This window comes from Dendrobium catenatum, unplaced genomic scaffold (genome assembly GCF_001605985.2).
Source record: "Dendrobium catenatum unplaced genomic scaffold, ASM160598v2 fragScaff_scaffold_1105, whole genome shotgun sequence".
Classification (NCBI taxonomy): domain Eukaryota; kingdom Viridiplantae; phylum Streptophyta; class Magnoliopsida; order Asparagales; family Orchidaceae; genus Dendrobium; species Dendrobium catenatum.
Window position 1 is genome coordinate 2,569,318 of NW_021319567.1, and position 20,951 is coordinate 2,590,268.

General features: G+C 38.4%; 2 protein-coding genes across 2 annotated transcripts; both read left to right on the forward strand.

The window, feature by feature from the left end:
- Positions 1 to 3,859: 3,859 nt before the first annotated feature.
- On the forward strand, positions 3,860 to 12,758 carry LOC110092283 (pentatricopeptide repeat-containing protein At2g01390). Its single transcript, XM_020816768.2, has 2 exons — positions 3,860 to 4,581; positions 10,838 to 12,758. Exons 1-2 carry the CDS (start codon positions 3,915 to 3,917, stop codon positions 11,833 to 11,835), a joined length of 1,665 nt encoding a protein of 554 aa, XP_020672427.1. The 5' UTR covers positions 3,860 to 3,914; the 3' UTR covers positions 11,836 to 12,758.
- Positions 12,759 to 17,777: 5,019 nt separating this feature from the next.
- LOC110092300 (uncharacterized mitochondrial protein AtMg00810-like) lies at positions 17,778 to 18,932 on the forward strand. Its single transcript, XM_020816796.2, has one exon. It carries the CDS (start codon positions 17,778 to 17,780, stop codon positions 18,930 to 18,932), a length of 1,155 nt encoding a protein of 384 aa, XP_020672455.2.
- The last annotated feature ends 2,019 nt before the right edge of the window (positions 18,933 to 20,951 follow it).

Here is a 20,951-nt window from a genome sequence, read left to right on the forward strand (position 1 = left end):
TGTCCCTTTGCTCCCTCAACATATCTACAAAGCGCACAACGATGAACAAATAGAGGTTGAGAGGCAGCGCCCTCAGAACAAATTTTAGTTGTAAGGATATTTATATAAAAAAAAAAATTCTACACTTTTGCTTATAAATTTGCTCCCCCTAAAATTAAGGTTGGATCGGCCCTTTGATTTAAGCCGAGTTCGATAATAAAAAAAATATTTAAAATATAATAATTTTTTACATATATACCATTCTATACTATTCTATTTACATATTTAACACCTATAAATCATTTTCATATCAAATATGAGTGATATAAATAAAATATATGATTGGTAGGAAGAAAATATGAGTAACATATTTGTAATATGAATAATGTTAAAATTTTAAATATTACATATATAAATAATATGATATAAAGTAGGGATTTTTACATACATACCACTTTATTACATATATATTACATATTTAACACCTAAAACTTAAATATTACACCAATACCACCTAAAATCAATTTTTACCTCAGAAATACCACTCCGTTAACAGCGAATATCACTCCGTTTTACGTTCCCGCCTTGTTTTTTTCGCGGTAGAACCCTGAAGCCCGTATTAGCTCTTCTACGGAACCTGTTCCTCCATCCGATTTCTTCCGATTTCCTCCATGCGATTTCTTCTATCAAACCAGGTGAATTTTCTTTGGGTTCTTATTCCGATTTCCACCGTATTTGCTCTGCTTTCCCGACAATCTGTTTTATTCACCGGTTTTGGGAGGCTTTTACCGTGAAAGAATTCGGTAATGGCTTTATGAAAGAATTCCACACTTGCCGTGAAAGAATTTCCACCGTATTTGCTCTGTAGCCGTGAAAGAATTCCACACTTGCTTGCAATAGTTGGATGAAACATTTTCCTTTGTTTATGGCTTTATGAAACTTTTGTCAGATTTAAAATGAAACTTTTTTTTTCTTTTTGGCACTCATTAACTGTGTCATGTGGTGTTTATTTCAGCTTGAAGTTAAAAGAAATGACAACCTCATGGCATAATTCGGTAATGCAGGATTGTGATTGTGACGAAGAAATAGATGATTTATGTGGAGATAAAGAAGAGCATTTGTTTATTGCTTTTAAATTTGGAGGAATTTGGGTTGACACATGTAGAAGAATATATCAGAGATATAACAACAAGGAAAGATCATTTGGTTGTTCGGCAAGCTAGCAATTTCAAGGCTGAGGTGGAAGGATTACACTCAAGACACATTGTTGATATCGAAAGAAAAGACTGCACTTGTCGAGTATGGCAGCTAATAGGTTTGCCTTGCATTCATGCCGTGGCCTTCATTGGTATGAAAGAGCACCCATTGTGGCACACATATGTTGATGAGTTCTACTACGTAGCAAGGTATGCAATATCATTCATTGTTCATTGCTTACATGTATATTACATCTACTAATTTGGAGGTAACATGTTTTGTAGATATAGACTAGCATATGATGGAGCAATTGCCGCATTACCTGGGAAGGAGCAATGGCGACTTGTAGTAAATTGTGAGCAAGTAGGTGTACCAAACACATGTAGACCAAGAGGTAGACCAAGGAAAAGAAGGCTTTTGAATTTCTTGGAGCAAGACAAGAGATCACATAGATGTGGAAGATGTGGTCTATGGGGACATCATCGAAGTACTTGCAAGAATCCTTTGCAAAATGTGAATAACGAGGAGACGATGGTCACGGAAGTAGGACGAAAACGACGGGACAAGTTGCCAAGTAGACGGGTAGCGGATGACGTTGAGCAGCAGGAGTTTAATTATGCATATTTAGATGGCTTCTAAAATGAAGATCATGTTTTGTTACATTTACTTTTGCTGTTTTTGTTATGTTTCATAATTTCATATCTGCTTATAACAATATTAGAGGTTGCTCCTGGTTTTGTTTCATATCTGCTTATAACAATATTAGAGGTTGATCCTGGTTTTGTTTCATAGTTTCACATTGGCTTATAACAATATTACTGGTTTCATAAAGCTGATTGCTCATGGTTTTAGTGTCGGCTGTATTGAATGGTTCCGAGAATAGCTGCAGTCGACTGCACTGAATAATATTTACTGGATGTATGCAGCTGCAGTCCTGCAGGTCGTGGACTGCAATCAAGTCCTAAATCAAGTCCTGCAGGTCGTGGACTGCAACATACACTTCCTAGCTGCAGCTGCACTATATCATTTTTACTGCACGTATGCAGCTGCAGTCCACAAAAACTACGGTGGACTGCAATCAAGTCCTGCAGTGGACCACGGCCGAATCAAGAAAAATTGCTGCGATGCGATGCATATACTCGACCAGCTAGACTTCAGTGTATGTGTACTGCACTTAAGCTTAAGTGGACTGCAATCAATAAAAACAACATACACTGCAGAGCATCTCAATTTTCATTCGGATACACTGCAGGGCATCTCAACATATATGCATCTCAATTTTCAGTCGGATTGCACTCAGTTTTCATTGCAGGGCAGCTGCATATATGCACATGATCAACACAAGCAACTATAAAACATAACAGAAATTTTTAAAAGAAATTTTTTTCATTAATTTGGATAACCAAACAACATACACATGATCAACACAAGCAACTAACATAGACGACTAAACAAAACAACAAAACCTGTGTTGATACTTCTTAGCAACATACATTACAAACTCAAACGGATGGCTACATCAACAAGAACAATTGCAATGAAGACTTTCATCAAATTTCTGATCCAATCAAGCCTCTTAATAACCTGTGCCTGAAAGACTTTGCGTTCATCTTCTGTTCCATCATATGCATCTTCTACTTCATCGATCCATCTAAAGAATATGCAGTCGTCATCAGTTCGATTATTCACGCACCTATAAAATTATCTTCCACTATTAGGACCACGATGGCATGTATACAAGACACAATTCAGGCGACAATAACAATAAACTTCAGCTCGTGTGCGCCTCGTGCCAGACGAATTCGTAGAACTCATTCCAACTGTTAAAACAATCTGTCAAAAAAAAAAATGGAATAAATGAATTTGTAAGAACAATTCTCTGAAGTCCACAAAAATGCAAGAGTGAAAATCTTTCTGAACAATTCTCTGAATCTTGGCAGCAACTCATTCACCAAAAACGAATTTTGTGAAAATCTTTAAAGATGAATTATCTGAAGCTTCGCAGCAACTCATTCACCAAAAAACGAAGTTTGCGAAAAACTTTAAACCAAAACCGATCTCCAAAAAACTTTAAACCAAAACCGATCTCTGAAGTGTGGGAATGCAAGAGTGAAGTGAGGGAAATTTTTTGAAGTTAGGAAAATCTTTTGCGTAGAAGAAAACCTGACGAAGATGCCCGGAGGGAGCACAGAGAGAGCGGAGATGGGGCGAATGCCGCTCCGAACGGGGTGCTAGCGGGGAGGAAGAGAAGTCGTCTGCAAGGGCTTTCCGAACGAAACTGGAGCGGAGCTGGGGCGAATGCCGCTCGCGACAGCTAGCGGGGAGGAAGAGAAGAGGTTTCGGCGGGCTTTAAAAAAACTATAATGCGATAAAATTATTTAAAAATAATAATAATATTAAGTATTATATTATATCATAGAAATTATCTTATATTTTATATAAATATCTTTTAATTTTTATAAAACATTTTATGAGTTTGAAAACAATAATATACACAACTTATATTTTTAAATGACAATTTTAACAATGTTTTTATTGAAAAGATAAACTCTTTATTTAATCCAATTAAATAATTTATTTGAAAACTAATTGCTGAATTAAAAATTTAATGTAGATTAAATTTTTATTAGAAATTTTTATAAACGAAATAATCCCTCCATTTTTTTTCCTTTCAACTCACCTCTCAGTGGCTCTCACACAACCACCTCAGGTTCTCACAAAGTCACAATTCCTCCTCCATGCCGGTCGCCGCCACCCACCGCCGATACGCCGGCGTACGCCATCCCTTCAGTCGAAATCTTCAAAATCCCCATAAACCTTATTCCCCTCTTCCGCCACCCTCTCCCTTCACGCGCGAAACCATCCACAAGATCTCCACCATCCTCCGCTCCCTCCCCTGGCACTCCGCTCAGAACCAACTCCACCTACTGCCCATCAAGTGGGACTCCTTCACTGTTAACCGCGTTCTTAAAACCCACCCTCCAATGGAAAAAGCCTGGCTCTTCTTCAACTGGGCCGCTCTCCTCCCGGGCTTCAAGCACGACCATTTCACCTACACGACCATGCTCGATATCTTTGGCGAAGCCGGCCGCATTGCCTCGATGAGGCAAGTTCTTAGGGAGATGGAAGAGAAGGGGCTTAGGATTGATGCTGCAACTTATACCTCGGTCATGCATTGGCTTGCTAAGGACGGGGATTTTGAGGGTGCGGTAGAGGTTTGGGAGGAGATGAGGAGAAAGCGAGGGTGCAGGCCAACGGCGGTTTCCTACACGGCGTTTATGAAGGTGTTGTTTGATCATGGGCGGCCACGGGAGGCCGTTGGGGTTTATAAGGAGATGCTGGAATTGGGGATGAGGCCGAATTGCTTTACTTATACGGTGATAATGGAGTACCTTGCGGGTGCAGGTAAGGTATTTGAGTTTGGTTGTTGAATTTCTTTGTTATTTTGTGAGTGGTTTTTGAGTAAATGAATTGAATTTTTAGAAGTAGGAGGGAATGGTGGATTTGCACCATAACTAGGAAGGTGGCTCACTTGCTTGAAGAGTCGGTTGCTCGATTTAAGTGGCTTGCTTGATGCTTGAATAGGAAGGTAAGCTGTTGAAGAAAGAGGATTCATTGGGCAAAGCTCACATCTTGTTCAATAATACCCCAACTAAATTTGTTTTCCTTAAGATAATTGGTGATCAGTGCATCAACATTACTAAAATTTCGTATAAAACAATGATAAAAAATAGCAAAGTCATGACAACTTTGTACCTTATAAATAGTTGCAGGTGTCAGCCATTAATGGATGCTGTGAACCTTTGCCTCTTCTAATTGGAAGGCACATTTTTTTATTGGAAAACCTGAAAAGAACACCTGATTAGTGAGGAAGTTGCATTTCTTTAAGCTAAGAAACTTGTTTTTGGTGCAACAAAAAACACAAGTATTGCAACCAAGAAGCAAAGATTGCATAATACCAAGATTTCTTTTCACTATAACTTAAACAACACAAATCAACTTCAAATAAAAGACAACTTCAAATATAAAACACAAAAACTTTCAACTTTCAAAAGTTTTGAGAAGAAGGATACATGTGGAATTAAAATCGTGGAGAGAAGTAGGTAGATGTTCAAGAAGAAGTAGAAGGAAGATAGCTCGCAAGCTAGTGAAACCCGCAGGTTTACATTCCAAAAATCATCAAAAATTCTCTCTTTAAAACATTAGCAAACAACCCCTTAAATATGAAAATGGAATCCAAACAGCCTACCACAAGTGCCACCCAAGCATCCAATCAAAATAGGGAAAAAACTCAAAGAACAAGGCACGGCCATCCCTAGAACCAAGCAGCCAGGCGTCCCAATAGCCAGCCCAGAAACCAAACAGCCAGGAAACCCAACAGACACAAAGGAGAGGCAAGACCAGCCAAAAATCTATCAGCCGAGCACTCCAAACACCAAGCAGCCTAGCACAAATGGGCTAAACCCATTAGAAGAAAAACAGTCCACCAATAAATGCCAAAATAAAGAAAAAATTGAAATTTTTTTTGCCCACATCAGTTTTGCTCTAAAGCTTTCAGGATTCACTTAAAATGCATGATAGCTTTTTCTTAGTCTCATTATAGGCTAGAATGTTGTCAAAATATACCATAAAAAAGTTGCCAGCAAATGGTTTCAATACTTGTTTCATTAGCTGCATTAAAGGTACTAGTCTATTTGTACAGCTTGAAAGACATTATTTGTCATTCATAAAGGGCCTTCCCTAGTCTGAAATGCTGCTTTCACTCGTTTCTTAGCCTAATGTGGACTCGGTGGTAGGCACTTTTGACTTCTAGCTTGGAGAAAATGCACAAGTCTTCTAATTTGTCATGTATTATCCCAGCAAAGGAATTGGGAATTGATAGCCATATTATTTACTAGCATGCATTAACTGCCCTCTTTTTTTTTTTCCAGACCAATAGCGTGGGTGCGATGTATGGATTGAGACTTAGTCAATTATTTAGTTAATAAGTTGTCAGCATACCTTGTGGACTTAATACTTTTTAAGACTCATTTGATAGTGCAACAGATTAGGTGAGCTCGAACCCATAATTATGACAATATGATGACGCACATCCTGGAAGGGTGGAAGCTCATTTGGAATGTCCACTAATTGCATGCTAAGTAATTTAATAAATCATCAATCTTTGGAGGAGTATTCGCAAGAGCTGCTTGTTTAAGAACTTGAAATTTGTAAAAATAATTTTAAAGTAAAAATCTAAAATTTTTGAAAATTGAGCTGGCGCGCTATGTGCTGTATTTACGAGTGCAGCGGCTTTGGAAGGCATTAGGAAAGCGCCGCAACCCCTAACGCCGCAACGACGCTGAGCTCTCTGGAATTTCTAAAAATAAATCAGCGCAACAACTCTAAGGTGGCTTTGCGGTGTGGTACTTTTTTATACTCAGTGCTGTGGCGCTGGGACATGGGAGCACCGTGGAGCTAGGTACTAAACAACATTTATATATTATATTATATTTAACATTAAGCCTCCCCCTTCCCCTAATTTTGCTTAGCTTGTCGAGTAAGGAAGAATAAAGAGAGAAAAAGGAAGAGGGGAGGAGGAGAGAGAGAAGAGAGAAAGATGTTCAAAGAATTTTGATCTACTGATTCTATTCTGAGAGATTTCTTCTATCGTGGTAGGTAACCAAAATCATACTCTAATTTTAATAATTTTAAATTGATGAATTTAATCTTCTCTAAATTGATAAAAATATATTTTCTTTTGGTTATTGCACTTTCATCGTGTAACTTTTTGTAAATGATAAATATAGATTGTAGGAGAATTTTTTGCTGTAATATTATTGAATTTTATTTAATAAATTAGAAGTTATGATTTTCTGAAGTTAATGCATAGTATACAAATTTTGTAGATTTCCTTGTATTTCATAGATTATTGCATTTTACATATGATATTGACTTGCATGGAAGAAAATGACATGACTGATATGAAATAAATATGACATTTGCATGTAAGAAAGGAAGACTAGCTTTTAACACTAATTAATATGGGTTTCCTCTTAAAATATAATACCCAGCGCAGAAGGGTGGGTCGATGGACTTTTCTTAAAATTAGAGGCTTGTGGTGTAATCCTTGATGTTAGCCTACAATTAATTGATTGAATTACACTGATAGGCAGATGTTGACACTCTTTATAAATTATTTAAAGTCGCTTGTAATGATGATGAATCAATGATAAAATGAATGATTGATAAGACTCATGGATGACAGATGAAATAATGAAAATATCTCATTAAAGATGAATCTCCTGCCTTCTTATTCATAATTGCATTCGTAATTGCATTTATATGATAAGTTGATAATACATGAACTGAATGATAGATATAACTAATATAGAACTAATGAAACTTGTATTGAAACTGACATAACATAATATACGACACATATACTTATAGACTTTTGTGAATATATTGACATAGTACATTGATATGACATACTGACAGATAGATACGCATGGCTCATCATTGATAGGAATATATGATGAAATTGTTTTCATGAATATAATTGATAGATAATCGATGTATGTATTATTGTATGGCACCTAATATGATTTTATAGATTATTATTGATTTTCTGATATGTTGATAGATTCAAATACTTCTTGATATGCTTTTGTTTTACTGATCATATTGATTTATTCATATTGATCACTGATTTTATATTGATTGGGTTGAGCATGTATATTGATTCTTGAGACCTTGCATTGAATGTAGTGATGGGTTTTGGTTGCTTTCTTGGTTGTGTGCTCATTATGTAGATTTGATTATTAGGAAAGGGTTCAGGACCCTATGAAGTGAGGCTGTCAGGATCTTCAGGTTTTTCTTTTGAGTTATATATATTTTTTTATTCTTTTGTAGTCAGGACCTGAAAGATAGATCAATGTATTTAATGATTTTCTAGCTATTGTAAATCACATTTTGATGAATAAATATAGTGAAAGATTTTGATGTATGTGATTTCATAGATTTGTTTCCGTTGTACTGATCTATATTGATGATTTTATAGGAGCTCTGATAGATTAAATAAGTGATAAAAGATATAGTTCTTCCAATTTTAGATTTTGGGGCGTTACACTTGTAGTGTCTTCACAACCAAAGCATAACCATTTCACTTTGCTTTAGCTCAGTGCAAAACTCATACCCAGGATAGTGAGTAAAAAATTGATGTTGTTAGGGTTAAGTGTAAGAGGTAGGAGGATGATTTTTTTTTTCTTACGTGATCATAGGTATAACCATTCTCTTTTCCCTTATAAAAGGCATTCTCATCATGCTGTTATGGTTGATCGAGGTGACTGCGGCAAGCATCCATATTCACCTTATTACAAAAGTTCTCTTGGTAAAATCTTCTAATGGAAAGTGATATCTTGCATAACTTGTTGACTTGAGTCTCCATACCTTTCTTGATCCAACCAATCTTTTAAGGCTGAGTATGATTCTTGGTGGGCAAGTTACGAGTGTTCACAAATGCCTTGTAACCATATTGTCACACGTCTTACTATCTATATGATTGCATTATTAAACTTTTTTTTTTTTGTGTTGTGCAATAATTACAGAAAATAGAATGATATTGTGTCGAGTCTTGTTTCTCAGTGAGTATAAACCACTCAACAATGCACATAAGTGATTCTCCTTCATCCCCTTCAACAAATTCATCTCCTTTATCCTTTTATTCTATTCCTCTTCTTATCAATCTTAGTCCTTCATCTCCTATGTGTGAGGTCTTTCATCATAGACATTTGTTTGGGCTTGTGACCAACCTGATTGTAACGAAAACAATAGACAAATGCGGGCCGAGCATATGGGTTAGTCTAAGCTAGTTGGGTAGGGATCTTCTCAATTGCTTTCGAGCTGCTGGGAGTATGATCCACAATAATTAGGTTGAAAGCCAATTTGTTGTGGGAGTGTAGTTTTTAAGGGAGTTGTGACTTGTTTATTGTTGCAGGAAAATTTGTTTAAGCTACTCTCTACTTTTTATGATAAGTTAACTGCTTTTTAAAACCTTAAAATAGTTTGAACAGAGTATAAGGAGTCATTTAACCCTCCAAGGTAACAAAAAATCTAGTGTTTTCTTGGTTCATATAGATAGATTGAAGCATTGAGTCAAGAAAATTCTTCAATGTACTCACTAAGCTACGATGTTAATAGGTTCCGTTTTTGAATTTATATGCTACAAGTTTAACTTATTTTTCTTTCAGTATATCCATGTGCTTAAAAAAGGATCCCACATCTTTAATCTAATCAAGACATTCTTCAATGTGCATATGACTGTTGATTACTTTATATAGAATTTGTCCTTGCACTCTTGATGATGATGGCATTGAGAATGTGGGTTGTGTGCATACCTTGGCTTATAAAAGATCCATGCCTCTTCTTTGTGATTTGTATTGGATTTAGGCATTTCTTATCTTAGAGGCTGCCATGGACTGTTAGAATCATAACTAATGTAATCTTTGCGCATCTCATCTCACATGGATCTCCATTGAATTCAATATTTCACATGGGACGCTTGTTGAACATCTTGTTGTATGGTCAATGCTGTTGATGGAGGATTTCAGTCTCTTGCAACAATGAGAATTCTCCATGCTTCGAAGGATAGGGTATTGAACCAATGCTCCAATGTTGTTTGGGATGCGCGAAGGTCTTTCCCATCGATATATGCATATGCTTTATAGTGACGTTCTCTGTCTCTATTGACCATCGCATGAGCTCGTTGACTCTGATACCAACTTGGCACAATGCATGGTCTAAGCAGCTGCTAGATTGAAAAGTGATGACTTAATCTTCAATGGTGCAAGAAGAAAGTTTTTCTATGTAATGCTCACCTATATAGTTCTATGAAGTGACCCGTCATAATGCCCTCAAATAGTAATATTTTCTAAGTTTGTTGAGTTTCTTTTTGAACTAATTTTGTATATGCATATATTTAATTAATGTTGCTCTCATAACTCTATTAGAAAATATTTTCTAAAGGTTTTTCTTTCAGGATAATTATATTAATGATTGCTTATGAATAGTGGTATAACCTTATGAATTGTTATAAGATATGAATTAACTTATGATGTTTGATTGAATTTCTTGATCTATTTTACTTTTGATTTACAAAATGTCTTCCATCACATTTTAGTGCATTCAATAAACTATTTTATGCATATTGTTTTTTATTTTTATGGACATTATATGGATATATACAAGATGATACTTATATGAATCGTCTTTGTATGAACATTATATGGAAATATTCAAGATGTGCTTATTTTTATGTATATTTTACTTATTTTTAACCCATCATATATACAAGATTAATATATGATTGTACAAGTGGTGTTCATCTTGCAAATTATTTTCACCCATATAAACATGTTGTAGCATTTCGTGACTACTTTCATAAATTTCTCATTTGGCTGGTGATATATACAGACCTATTGAAATCTCTTTTATTGCAAGCTTTTATGTGATTTGTTCTTTCAGTACTTCCAGCCGCAAAATTTCCATTTACCCCTTCATTAATTTGGATGATGATTATTGAAAGAGCTTCTCGTTTTTTCTTTTTTCTTTTTTTTTTTTGTTGTTGCAAAATTACTCCCCTGAAGTTGGTTTTACACAATTTGAATAATCAACCGTGTAGGTTTATTTAAAGACGCTTTTGAAATAATGAACGAAATGCAAGATGCTGGAATTCAACCTGACAAAGCTACATGCAACATTCTTGTCCAGAAGTGTTCTATTGCTGGAGAGACAACAATGATTACTCAGATTCTCAGCTACATGAAAGAGAACTCTATTGTTCTCCGCCGTCCTGTTTTTCTAGAAGCAATGGCAGCTTTTAGGAATTCTGGTGAGAGTGATCATCTTCTTAGAGAAGTAAACCCTCATCTTGCTTTTGAAGGTATTGAAGAGGAAATTTTAGAGTCTGAATTACCTTCTGATGATCCTACTTTTCTTGTGGATAGGAGCATTATCATTAATCTTCTGGCTACAAGGAACTTAGTCGCCATAGAACATTTATTGCGTGAAATGATTAATAAAGAAATACAAATGGAATCTGAAGTTTTATCTGCTATTGTCCTAGCCAGCTGCAAGAATACAAGGCCCTCTGGTGCATTGCTTGCATTTCATTGTGCTTTAAAATCTGGCCGCAAACTGGAGAGATCTGCATATATCTCTTTGATTGGTCTTCTAATTAGAACAAAGTCACATCACATGATTTTGGAAATTGTTGAAGAAATGCTTCAAATTGGCATTAGCTTTGGAACATATCTCCTTTGTCTCTTGATATACCAGCTTGGATGTGCTGGGTTTTCTGATTCTGCTGCAAAGATTTTTACTGCTTTACCTGCAGATCACAACTGTTCAACTTACACTGCTTTGATGAACGCTTTTTTTCAGGCTGGTGACGTTGAGAACAGTCTTCAGCTTTATTCAAGAATGAAAAAAGAAGGCATTCCTGCTTCATGTGGTACCTATGAAGTTCTAATAGCTGGGCTAGAAAGAGCTGGTAGGATTCATGATGTCAGCATTTATCAAAAGGAGAAAAGGAATTTGCAATGGCATGGCTTTCCCCCACCTATAATTTCGACAGATGAGATTTTCTGTAATCGTTTCTTTGGCTCATCCATATTTTAGATCTCATGCTCAACCCAGTATTGTGAGAGGTGAATTATCGTGCCCGATGGGCATTTCAGCAGCAGGTTGCGCTGTTTTTGCATTGATTTAAGTTTCGTTTGGGACGGCTTTTTTACTGCTTCTTAAAGCAGCTTTCTAATATAAAAATTTTAATTTTTAAGCTAGAAAGCTGTTTTAAGAAGCACTAAAAAAATCAGTCCCAAACGAAGCCTTAAATATGATGGAATCTTGATTTTTTGGGAGTTAAAAAATTCTAAGAGTGGCTTCTTGCTGAGGATAATAAGGAATTCTTACTCATTTCATACATGAATCAATCATTTTATCGTCTCATAGGATTATGCTGGAGTCATATCCACAACTTACAAGAAAAGAGAAAGATCAATGAACATACGAGTTTCTGCTGCAGCTTAGTGGATATTGTTCAAATTCTAGAACAGCTTGTATTGTTTCCTTTGCCGATTCAGCACACCAGCTTTTGAGAGACCGCTATACTTCTAAGAGGTGAATTGAAGGTTTGGAAGCTTGATATAATTCTAAACTAAGTTGATGTGATGCATCCTTTTCATTTGCTGGAAGCACTCAAACAGATTCTTTTGGTTGGCTAACTTTTATAAAGCATAAACAAACAGAAGGTTGTTTTACAATTAGCTGCTTCTATTTGGGTTAAAATGGCTCAGGTCATGCTCCAGCTCTTTTTTTGCACAGTATACATTTTCCACTGGACCGATGCATTGAAGATAGTTTTTTCGTTGAGACCACATTTTTGTGAGAATGTTTATGAGAAGGATGCAAGCATGACATTTCCATTTGAGGTTCCTATCTTCGTTAAGCAAAAGGTACATGTTTCTAAGTTCAATTTGAAGCTGCCTCAAGCTGTAACTCTTGAATTTTAAAAATAAATTTGAAAAATTTTCTTGTTGAAACATATGCACCATAATAATAATAATAATAATATATATATTAATTATAATATATTATATATATATATATATTACATATTAAAGAGATGAATTCACAATATATGACTCAGTAGTTGTTATTTATATTTATGTGTTATTATTGTTTTTGTTAAAAGTTTTACCATGATCCATGCCGACCACCACCCAGTGATTCAAAATTAAAAAAATATAAAAATAAGATTTGGAGTATGATTGGATTGCATAACCTGACACAAACAGACCAGGCCTTTATATATATATTATATATATATATATATATATATATATATATATAATATATATAATATATTATATATTTTTTGGGTCAAAATAGTTTTTAATTAGATCATCGTAAACTTGAAAACAATTCGAAATGCTTTAGAACTGAAGTCTTGTCCAACTCAAATCAATTTAAGCCTATTTTGATTCAACTAAAAAAATTGAGTGAGTTTCTATTATTTTTTTTGTTGGGGAAACAAGGTGTGCTTTAAACAGGCGTAATTAGCTTTGATGGCAGCCCCAAACCTATCATTGATATAGGCTTGTTCAATCCATGATGGGATTTGTGGGTTAGTTAAATGGTGTGTTAACCCATTTAGCATTCCTACATGTATGCAATGCCTTGGTTTCTATGGTACTCTTCTAAAAATCACTCATGATTTGAACTTTGATCTGCAATTATAGTTGTTTCCATAAGAGGATTGATACGCCTTAGGTTTCACAAATTAGGGTTTGCCCTAATTTCCTTCAAGGATGAAATTTCTCCACCAAATCAAAGTTAACCCAAAACAAGAAGAATGAGAGGAAAACAAAAGAGCTTTGCATTAATCTTCAAGACAAAACAAAAGACAAAGCTAGCCACTTCGAGAAGGACCACATCTCCCAAAGAAACCCTAGAGAAAACAAGAAGAAAAAGAAAGAACTTTCTTCACATGATACCAAAAAATGAACCCTAAGCCTCCCTTCATACACCCACATCCCAACACATCCAAATTACCCTCCCAATTTTGTCTTTGATGCTTTTTTCTTTTATTATTTTATTTCTTTTTCTCTTTGTTTTATTTTTCTTTTTTGTCTTTTCTTATGTAGGAGTGCGGATGGGGTGAAATGTGTTTAGTCGTTTTTCAAATCTTTTTTATGATTTTTTTTTTTTTTTCTTTATTTCTCTATTATTGATGAAGATTTATTATTTCTTTTCTGGAGCTCCTTTCTTTTTGTTACCTCCAATCACCCTCCATTACTCCTCTAAAGAACTTTCCGCCCCCCTCCTTAGCCGTTGGATCAAAAGGTGGGCCCATAGGGCCCACCGTGGCTGCCTCCCCTGCTTCCTTCGGGAATGTCCGCCCGCCCCCTCTCCGCCTGTAGACCCGCGTGGGTCTGGGCGGATGGACCGGGTGAACCGGTCCATCCAAAGCCGGTCCAACAGAATGATAATTCTCATTCTTTTTTGAAGCTACACCCTGATGCGCCTTGGAAGTAAAAACAACAAACAAAAGAGAAGAAAAGTGTAGGAACACAAAGATAATGGTTATTTTTTTATTTCTTCTTAAAAATAAAGCAAGATCTACTATTCGAGAGGTAGATCAACTCTCCCACAAACCCTAGACACCGCTAGGAACTTATAACAAACACTAGGAAAATAAACTCAACAATATCATCATACTCAACCTTAATCAAAACTCCCGCCTTAAATAGCCCTAGCCATAATAACACAAATAGAACCTTTCTAAACAATTAAATATATTTTAAAAAACCTTCCTAAATAATTAAACATAATTTAGGAAATCTTAAACAATTAAACACTTCCTAAATATTATAAACACAATTAGGAAACTTTTCTAAACAACTCTCCATTGATTAGGTATTAGCATGTAACGGTTATATTGGTCTCTTTATGTTTTGTATTTACTTCTTTACCATGTAACCGGTCTATTAATAGACATCTTTGTTAACTTTCCTGAATTAATGAAACACATTCTCTCTTTTCATTTCTCTGTCTCGGCCTTCATCCTCTCTCCGTTTCCTACCTGCTCTCATGGTATCAAGAGCCACTAGGGAAGATCAAGATCCCATGGACTCTTCTAACCCCGCCTCCTCCTCTACCGCCTCCACCCACACCAACAGCACCGGTACGATAACCAGCATCCCACCCAATCTGAAATTTCTTGTCTCCAACATCAAGAACCTCGCTCCACATCCCCTCACACCCGAAAACTACCACCTATGGAGCGTTCAACTCCTCAAACAATTCACAGCGAATGGATTCGCCGGTCATCTTCTCTGCACTGTCCAGGCTCCTCTAGACAGCACCTCCGCGGACTATGCCCAATGGCTGGTCGTTGACAGCAACCTTCTTTCAGCCCTCTTCTGCATTGTTTCTCAAACCATCTTACCCTATATCATCTCTTCGTCCATCACCCACGAGGCCTGGACGGTTCTTGAACGGCGTCTTCAACCGACAAGTCGCTCCCGCGTGATTCAGCTCAAGAACGAGCTATATCGCACACAAATGAAGGACCTCACGGTACAACAGTATCTTACACGCATCAAGACTATCGTGGACAACATCTCCGCGTCTGGTTCCAAGATTGAATCCGAAGACGTCATGCTTCACATCCTCAACGGTCTACCACCAACCTACAACTCATTCAAGTCCACCATACGCAATTCGCTGCTACCAATCGATCTTGACACCTTATACGCCCTTCTCTGCAACAAAGAAATACATCTTCAGCAAGAAAATCAACAAGATCAACCCCAACCCACTGCTCTATATGCAGCCTCGGCTAACTCCACAAGAAACCGTAATAACAACAATCGTCGCTTCAACAAACCCAAGACTCAGATGCCAACTCAATCCATCACCGCCTGCCCGACCAATGCCCCCGCCCCGCAGTCCGGTCCCAAACCCATCTGCCAGATTTGCGGCAAACCAGGTCACATTGCGCTCAATTGCTGGCACCGCAACCATCCCAAGTACGCACCCACCGACACTCGTCAACCGCGGGCCCTATATGCCAACCCGACTGCTCAAGTGAGTCAAGACTGGATTCTTGACTCCGGCGCCTCTACTCACCTCACGTCGGACGCCTCCCATCTCCAATATCCAACCCCCTATCACGGCGCAGATATGATTTCTACCGCTAACGGAAATTCCATCCCCATCACCAGCGCTGGACAAGGCCTCCTTCCCTTACCCGACTCATCCCGTAAGTTGCACCTCTCAAATCTCCTACACGTTCCATCACTCACACACAACCTTCTTTCGATCTCCAAACTCACCTCTGACAACTTCATTTCTATTTCATTCGACTCTAACGGCTTTGTCATCAAGGACTTACAGGACCACCGTCCGCTGCTTCATGGTCACCTTCGGAACGGTCAGTACCATATTAGGAAAGCACCGGTCGACAAGCACACGGCGCTCACTACCACCACATCCTCGCCACACGTTTGGCACTCTCGCCTTGGTCATCCCAGCAAAGACACCATCCAAGTTCTTGCTCGATCTTTTCCCGAAATTACCAATGTACCTAGCACTTTTGTTTGCAATTATTGTAACCAGGCCAAGAGCCACAAACTTTTCTTTAATAAAAGAATGTCTGTTACTCATGCCGCTTTCGATCTTATTCACACTGATGTCTGGGGTCCGGCTCCGCACCCATCTCCGGACGATCACCGTTACTATATAACCTTTATCGACGACTACACCAGATTTTCTTGGTTGTATCTTCTACACTCTAAACATGAAGTTCTTAACACATTTAAAAACTTTTGTCACCTCGCCAAGACTCAATTTAACAAAACACCTAAAATACTACGCTCGGACGGCGGAGGAGAATACACTAGCAATGAATTTCATCTCTATCTCCAAAACAACGGCATTCTTCACCACCTCACCTGTCCGCACACGCTTGAACAAAACGGTCTCGCAGAACAAAAACACCGTCACCTTCTAGACCTCACTCGCGCTCTTCTAATCGAATCCGGGCTACCTCCCAAATTCTGGACCTCCGCCCTATCCACTGCTCATTACCTCATTAACAAACTCCCATCCAAGTCCATATCCAACAAAATACCGTACCAATTGATGCACGGTCACTCGCTGATCTACACTCACTTGCGCACTTTCGGATGCCTCTGCTACCCGTGGCTGAAACCCTACTCCACAGACAAACTATCACCACGATCTCACCCCTGCATCTTCACTGGATATTCACTTCAACACAAAGGCTACCTTTGTCATGATACCGCCACTGGACGCACCTACATATCCCGTCACGTCACTTTCTATGAACAACATTACCCGCTCAAACTCCCGCACACAATCACCCCCACGGCTTCGCACGCCAATCACTCAAGAATTCCTCCCCTACTTCTCACTCCCTATACAGAGACACACACACACTCCCCTCCCGCGTCTCAACCTATCCCCAATACCACAGTAATTCCTGGGACTCACTCATCCACGGATTCCATTTCTGTTATTCCCAATACCCCTCCCGCTTCGCCTAACCAATTCCAGCGTACGCCTACTGCCAAACCCACCGCCCCTGCCCACCCGATGCAAACGCGCCTCAAGTCCGGGATCATCAAACCAAAACCTGTGTTCAACCTCTTAACCCAACTCACACCAACTGAGCTCCCCAACACTTACCTTCAAGTACTGAAATCTGATCACTGGCGGTCAGCAATGCAGGCCGAATATGACGCCCTCCAACAACAATCAACCTGGACTCTTGTCCCTCCTCCATCCAACAAACCCATACTTGGATGCAAATGGACATACAAGATCAAAACTCTTCCCAACGGCCAAATCGAACGCTACAAGCACTCGGGTACGATCAAAAATTTGGCATCAACTACAATGAGACCTTCAGCCCCGTCGCGAAGATGCCCACTATCCGCCTGCTGCTCATTCTGTCTCTCCACCGTCAATGGCCCGTATACCAGCTCGACATCTCCAATGCCTTCCTTCACGGTGCCTTGCCCGACGACATCTACATGAGACAACCTCCAGGTTTCACCGATCAGACACAACCTCACTCGGTCTGCAAACTTCAAAAGTCCCTCTACGGACTCAAACAAGCTCCGCGGCAATGGTTCCAAAAACTCACAGACTTCCTACAACATCAAGGTTTCGGGTTCAGTCGTTCCGACCCCTCACTCCTCATTTATCACAAAAACAGCATTCGTCTTTACATACTCATCTATGTTGATGATTTCTTGGTGACAGGGAACGACGAAGACGCCATCCGATCCCTTCTCAAACAACTACGCGCTCAGTTCGCCCTCAAACAGCTCGGCAACATCTCCCTCTTCCTCGGAATTCAGGTGACTCACTCTCCCACTGGTTTCTTTTTATCCCAAGAACACTATGCTACGAAATTACTCAACGATGCAGGTTACAAGGATTGCAAATCAGCCCCAACAATGCTCACTCCTGACAAGAAGAAGAAGGAGCCCAACCTCCAACCGCTCAAGGATCCGTCGCTCTACCGGCGTCTAGCCGGGTCCTTACAATACCTCTCCATCACAAGGTCGGACATCGCCTTCGCCACCAACCGCATCTGCCAACACATGCAGTCTCCCACCGAACACAACTTCAAAGCCTTGACACGCCTACTGAGATACATCAAGGGGACTACCTCATTCGGACTGCCCATCACAACCGGGACACTAGAACTACGGGCCTTCTCAGACGCCGACCGGGCGTCAGATATCACTGATCGCAAGTCCGTCTTGGGCTTCTGCACATTCCTCGGGACAAACCTCATTTCATGGACAGTCAATAAGCAGGCAACCGTCACAAAGTCCTCCACCGAAGCGGAGTACAGATCCCTCTCCGCAGCCGCCTCGGATGTGCTTTGGCTTCGTCGTCTCACGACCGAGCTGGACATGCCTCAATCCTCCCCGACCACAATCTACTGTGACAACACCTCGGCAATGGCCATCGCCAAAAACCCGGTGTTTCACGCTAGAACGAAACACATCGAGATTGACTATCATTTTATTCGTCAGCAAATAAGCACCGGCAACATTCAGCTGGCACACATCTCTTCCAAAAATCAGATTGCGGACATCCTCACCAAACCTTTCTCGATTGCTCGATTCCACGAATTACGCAACAAGTTAACCACTCGGACACCGAACGCTTAACTTGAGGGAGGCTATTAGCATGTAACGGTTATATTGGTCTCTTTATGTTCTGTATTTACTTCTTTACCCTGTAACCGGTCTATTAATAGACATCTCTGTTAACTTTCCTGAATTAATGAAACACATTCTCTCTTTTCATTTCTCTGTCTCGGCCTTCATCCTCTCTCCGTTTCCTACCTGCTCTCATTAGGAACATTCCTTAATAATTTTATCTTAGAAACTTTTCTAAACACCCCCTTGATTAGGAACCTTCCTAAACAGCTCCTCTTGATTAGGAACCTTCCTAAATAGTTTCCCCTTGATTCCTACTCCTTACAACATCAAATGTACTAGTAGTACAAGTATCCCAACCAAGTGCAGTATTACACCTAAATGGAAGTTGGTTGTTTTCTTGAGCAACTGCAGAATGAGGCACATTCGAATCTACAGTTGTAACAGACACATCCAAAGGAAGGCTTTGAAATTGTTCAGTTGCAGTTGAGAGTCGAATAGATTGGGGAGATATATGTGGAATAGGTAGTTAGTGGCATGGAACTGATGTCTCGGTAGATGACTGGATGGGCCTAAGATTGAACAAGGAAAAAGGTGAATTTACTATTTTAACAGCTGATCTAGAAGACAAATGTTGTGCAATAGTTGGTACGTAGGCTACTTATTGTTGACCATAAACAATTTGATTGCTGGTATCAACCTTGTTCACATTCACTGTAGAAGCTTCTGAACTGTGCGTCCAGTCAGGCTGCTTTTCAGCTTGTAGTATGCAATTTGGTGACCAAGAAACAACCTTTTTGGATTTTAGCACCGAATCCCTTCTACTGGATTCAATCCCAGATCCCCTGGGCCCCACAAGGTGCCCCCATATCACACCCTTCCTTCAGGATAAGATATGTGATGGATCAACTACTTGATGCATTTAGATTTTTCTGCTTAAATTTTGTTATGAACTATATTTGTTATGATATGTGATGGATCAACTACTTAATTTTTATTTTCTTCTCTAATATTTGTGCATACTACATGACTAGTAGTCCTTGATAACTTTCCCTGCTTAATGATATATATATTTTTTATTCTTCATATATGATGTTACTCTTAATGGATGAAATAAATAGGCTCCCTCTAGAGCTAGTCATTTTTCGGTGATTCTTCTTTTCATCCTCACTCCCCACTATAATTCTTTTATACTTTTCACTAGTTCTTGTTAACGGCGCTTGTAACTTCTCACTTACAAGCTTCTTCTGTAGAATGCTTATCGATACATCATATTCACACACTCTTGATTCATGCTATATTTTCCTCTAAGTTTCTATTTGGTCACTCAATCTCACGAGCATATTATTAAATTTTAAGTATTTTTGCATCACTTTTTTATTTATATCATTTACATTTTTTTATTATTTTAGACTGAAAAAAATTAGAACTGTTAGACTTTAGAAAATTGGGGTTGTCTATTATTTATCTTGTATAGGCTTCTTTGAATTCAAATCATTTGAGTTTCTTTTTTTCCCAAATTTTACCAAGCAAGATTTTTCATCTTTTTTCATAAATGAGCTCCATAAAAACATTCTACAGTAAGACAAAAAGGTGGTCGAGATTGATCATTCATATTATTCTCAACATTATTAATCATGTATTGAAGAACATAACATTTGTACTCCTGCACAGTATTGTGAAAAACACGCTTTAGGAGCAAAGCGAAACGATTCGCTTGCCCTGCATATTGCTTGATTGTGAAGTGCAAGCTCACAAAAAAATGAGCATATGACACCACTTCACCTAGTAGCGTCGTAGCAGTATACGCTTGATTCTTGCTCATAGAAAAATCTTGGTTTAATTTCATGATTTGATTTAGCTTTTGCCAGAATAATTAGACTCATTGTTTGCTCCTCATTATTTATCTTAATAATGGAGTTTTTGGTTATCAGTTCTCCATTCTCTTGCTAGTAATTTTTTTGCTGTTCTTCTCTTCATCCTCACTCCCCATTATAGTTTTTATGTACTTTTTCACTAGTTCTTGTT

Coding starts and splice junctions, on each gene's coding strand:
- LOC110092283 (XM_020816768.2), top strand. CDS start 3,915: ATGCCGGTCGCCGCCACCCACCGCCGATACGCCGGCGTACGCCATCCC. Junction 4,582..10,837: donor GGAGTACCTTGCGGGTGCAG/GTAAGGTATTTG, acceptor TCAACCGTGTAG/GTTTATTTAAAGACGCTTTT.
- LOC110092300 (XM_020816796.2), top strand. CDS start 17,778: ATGAGACAACCTCCAGGTTTCACCGATCAGACACAACCTCACTCGGTC.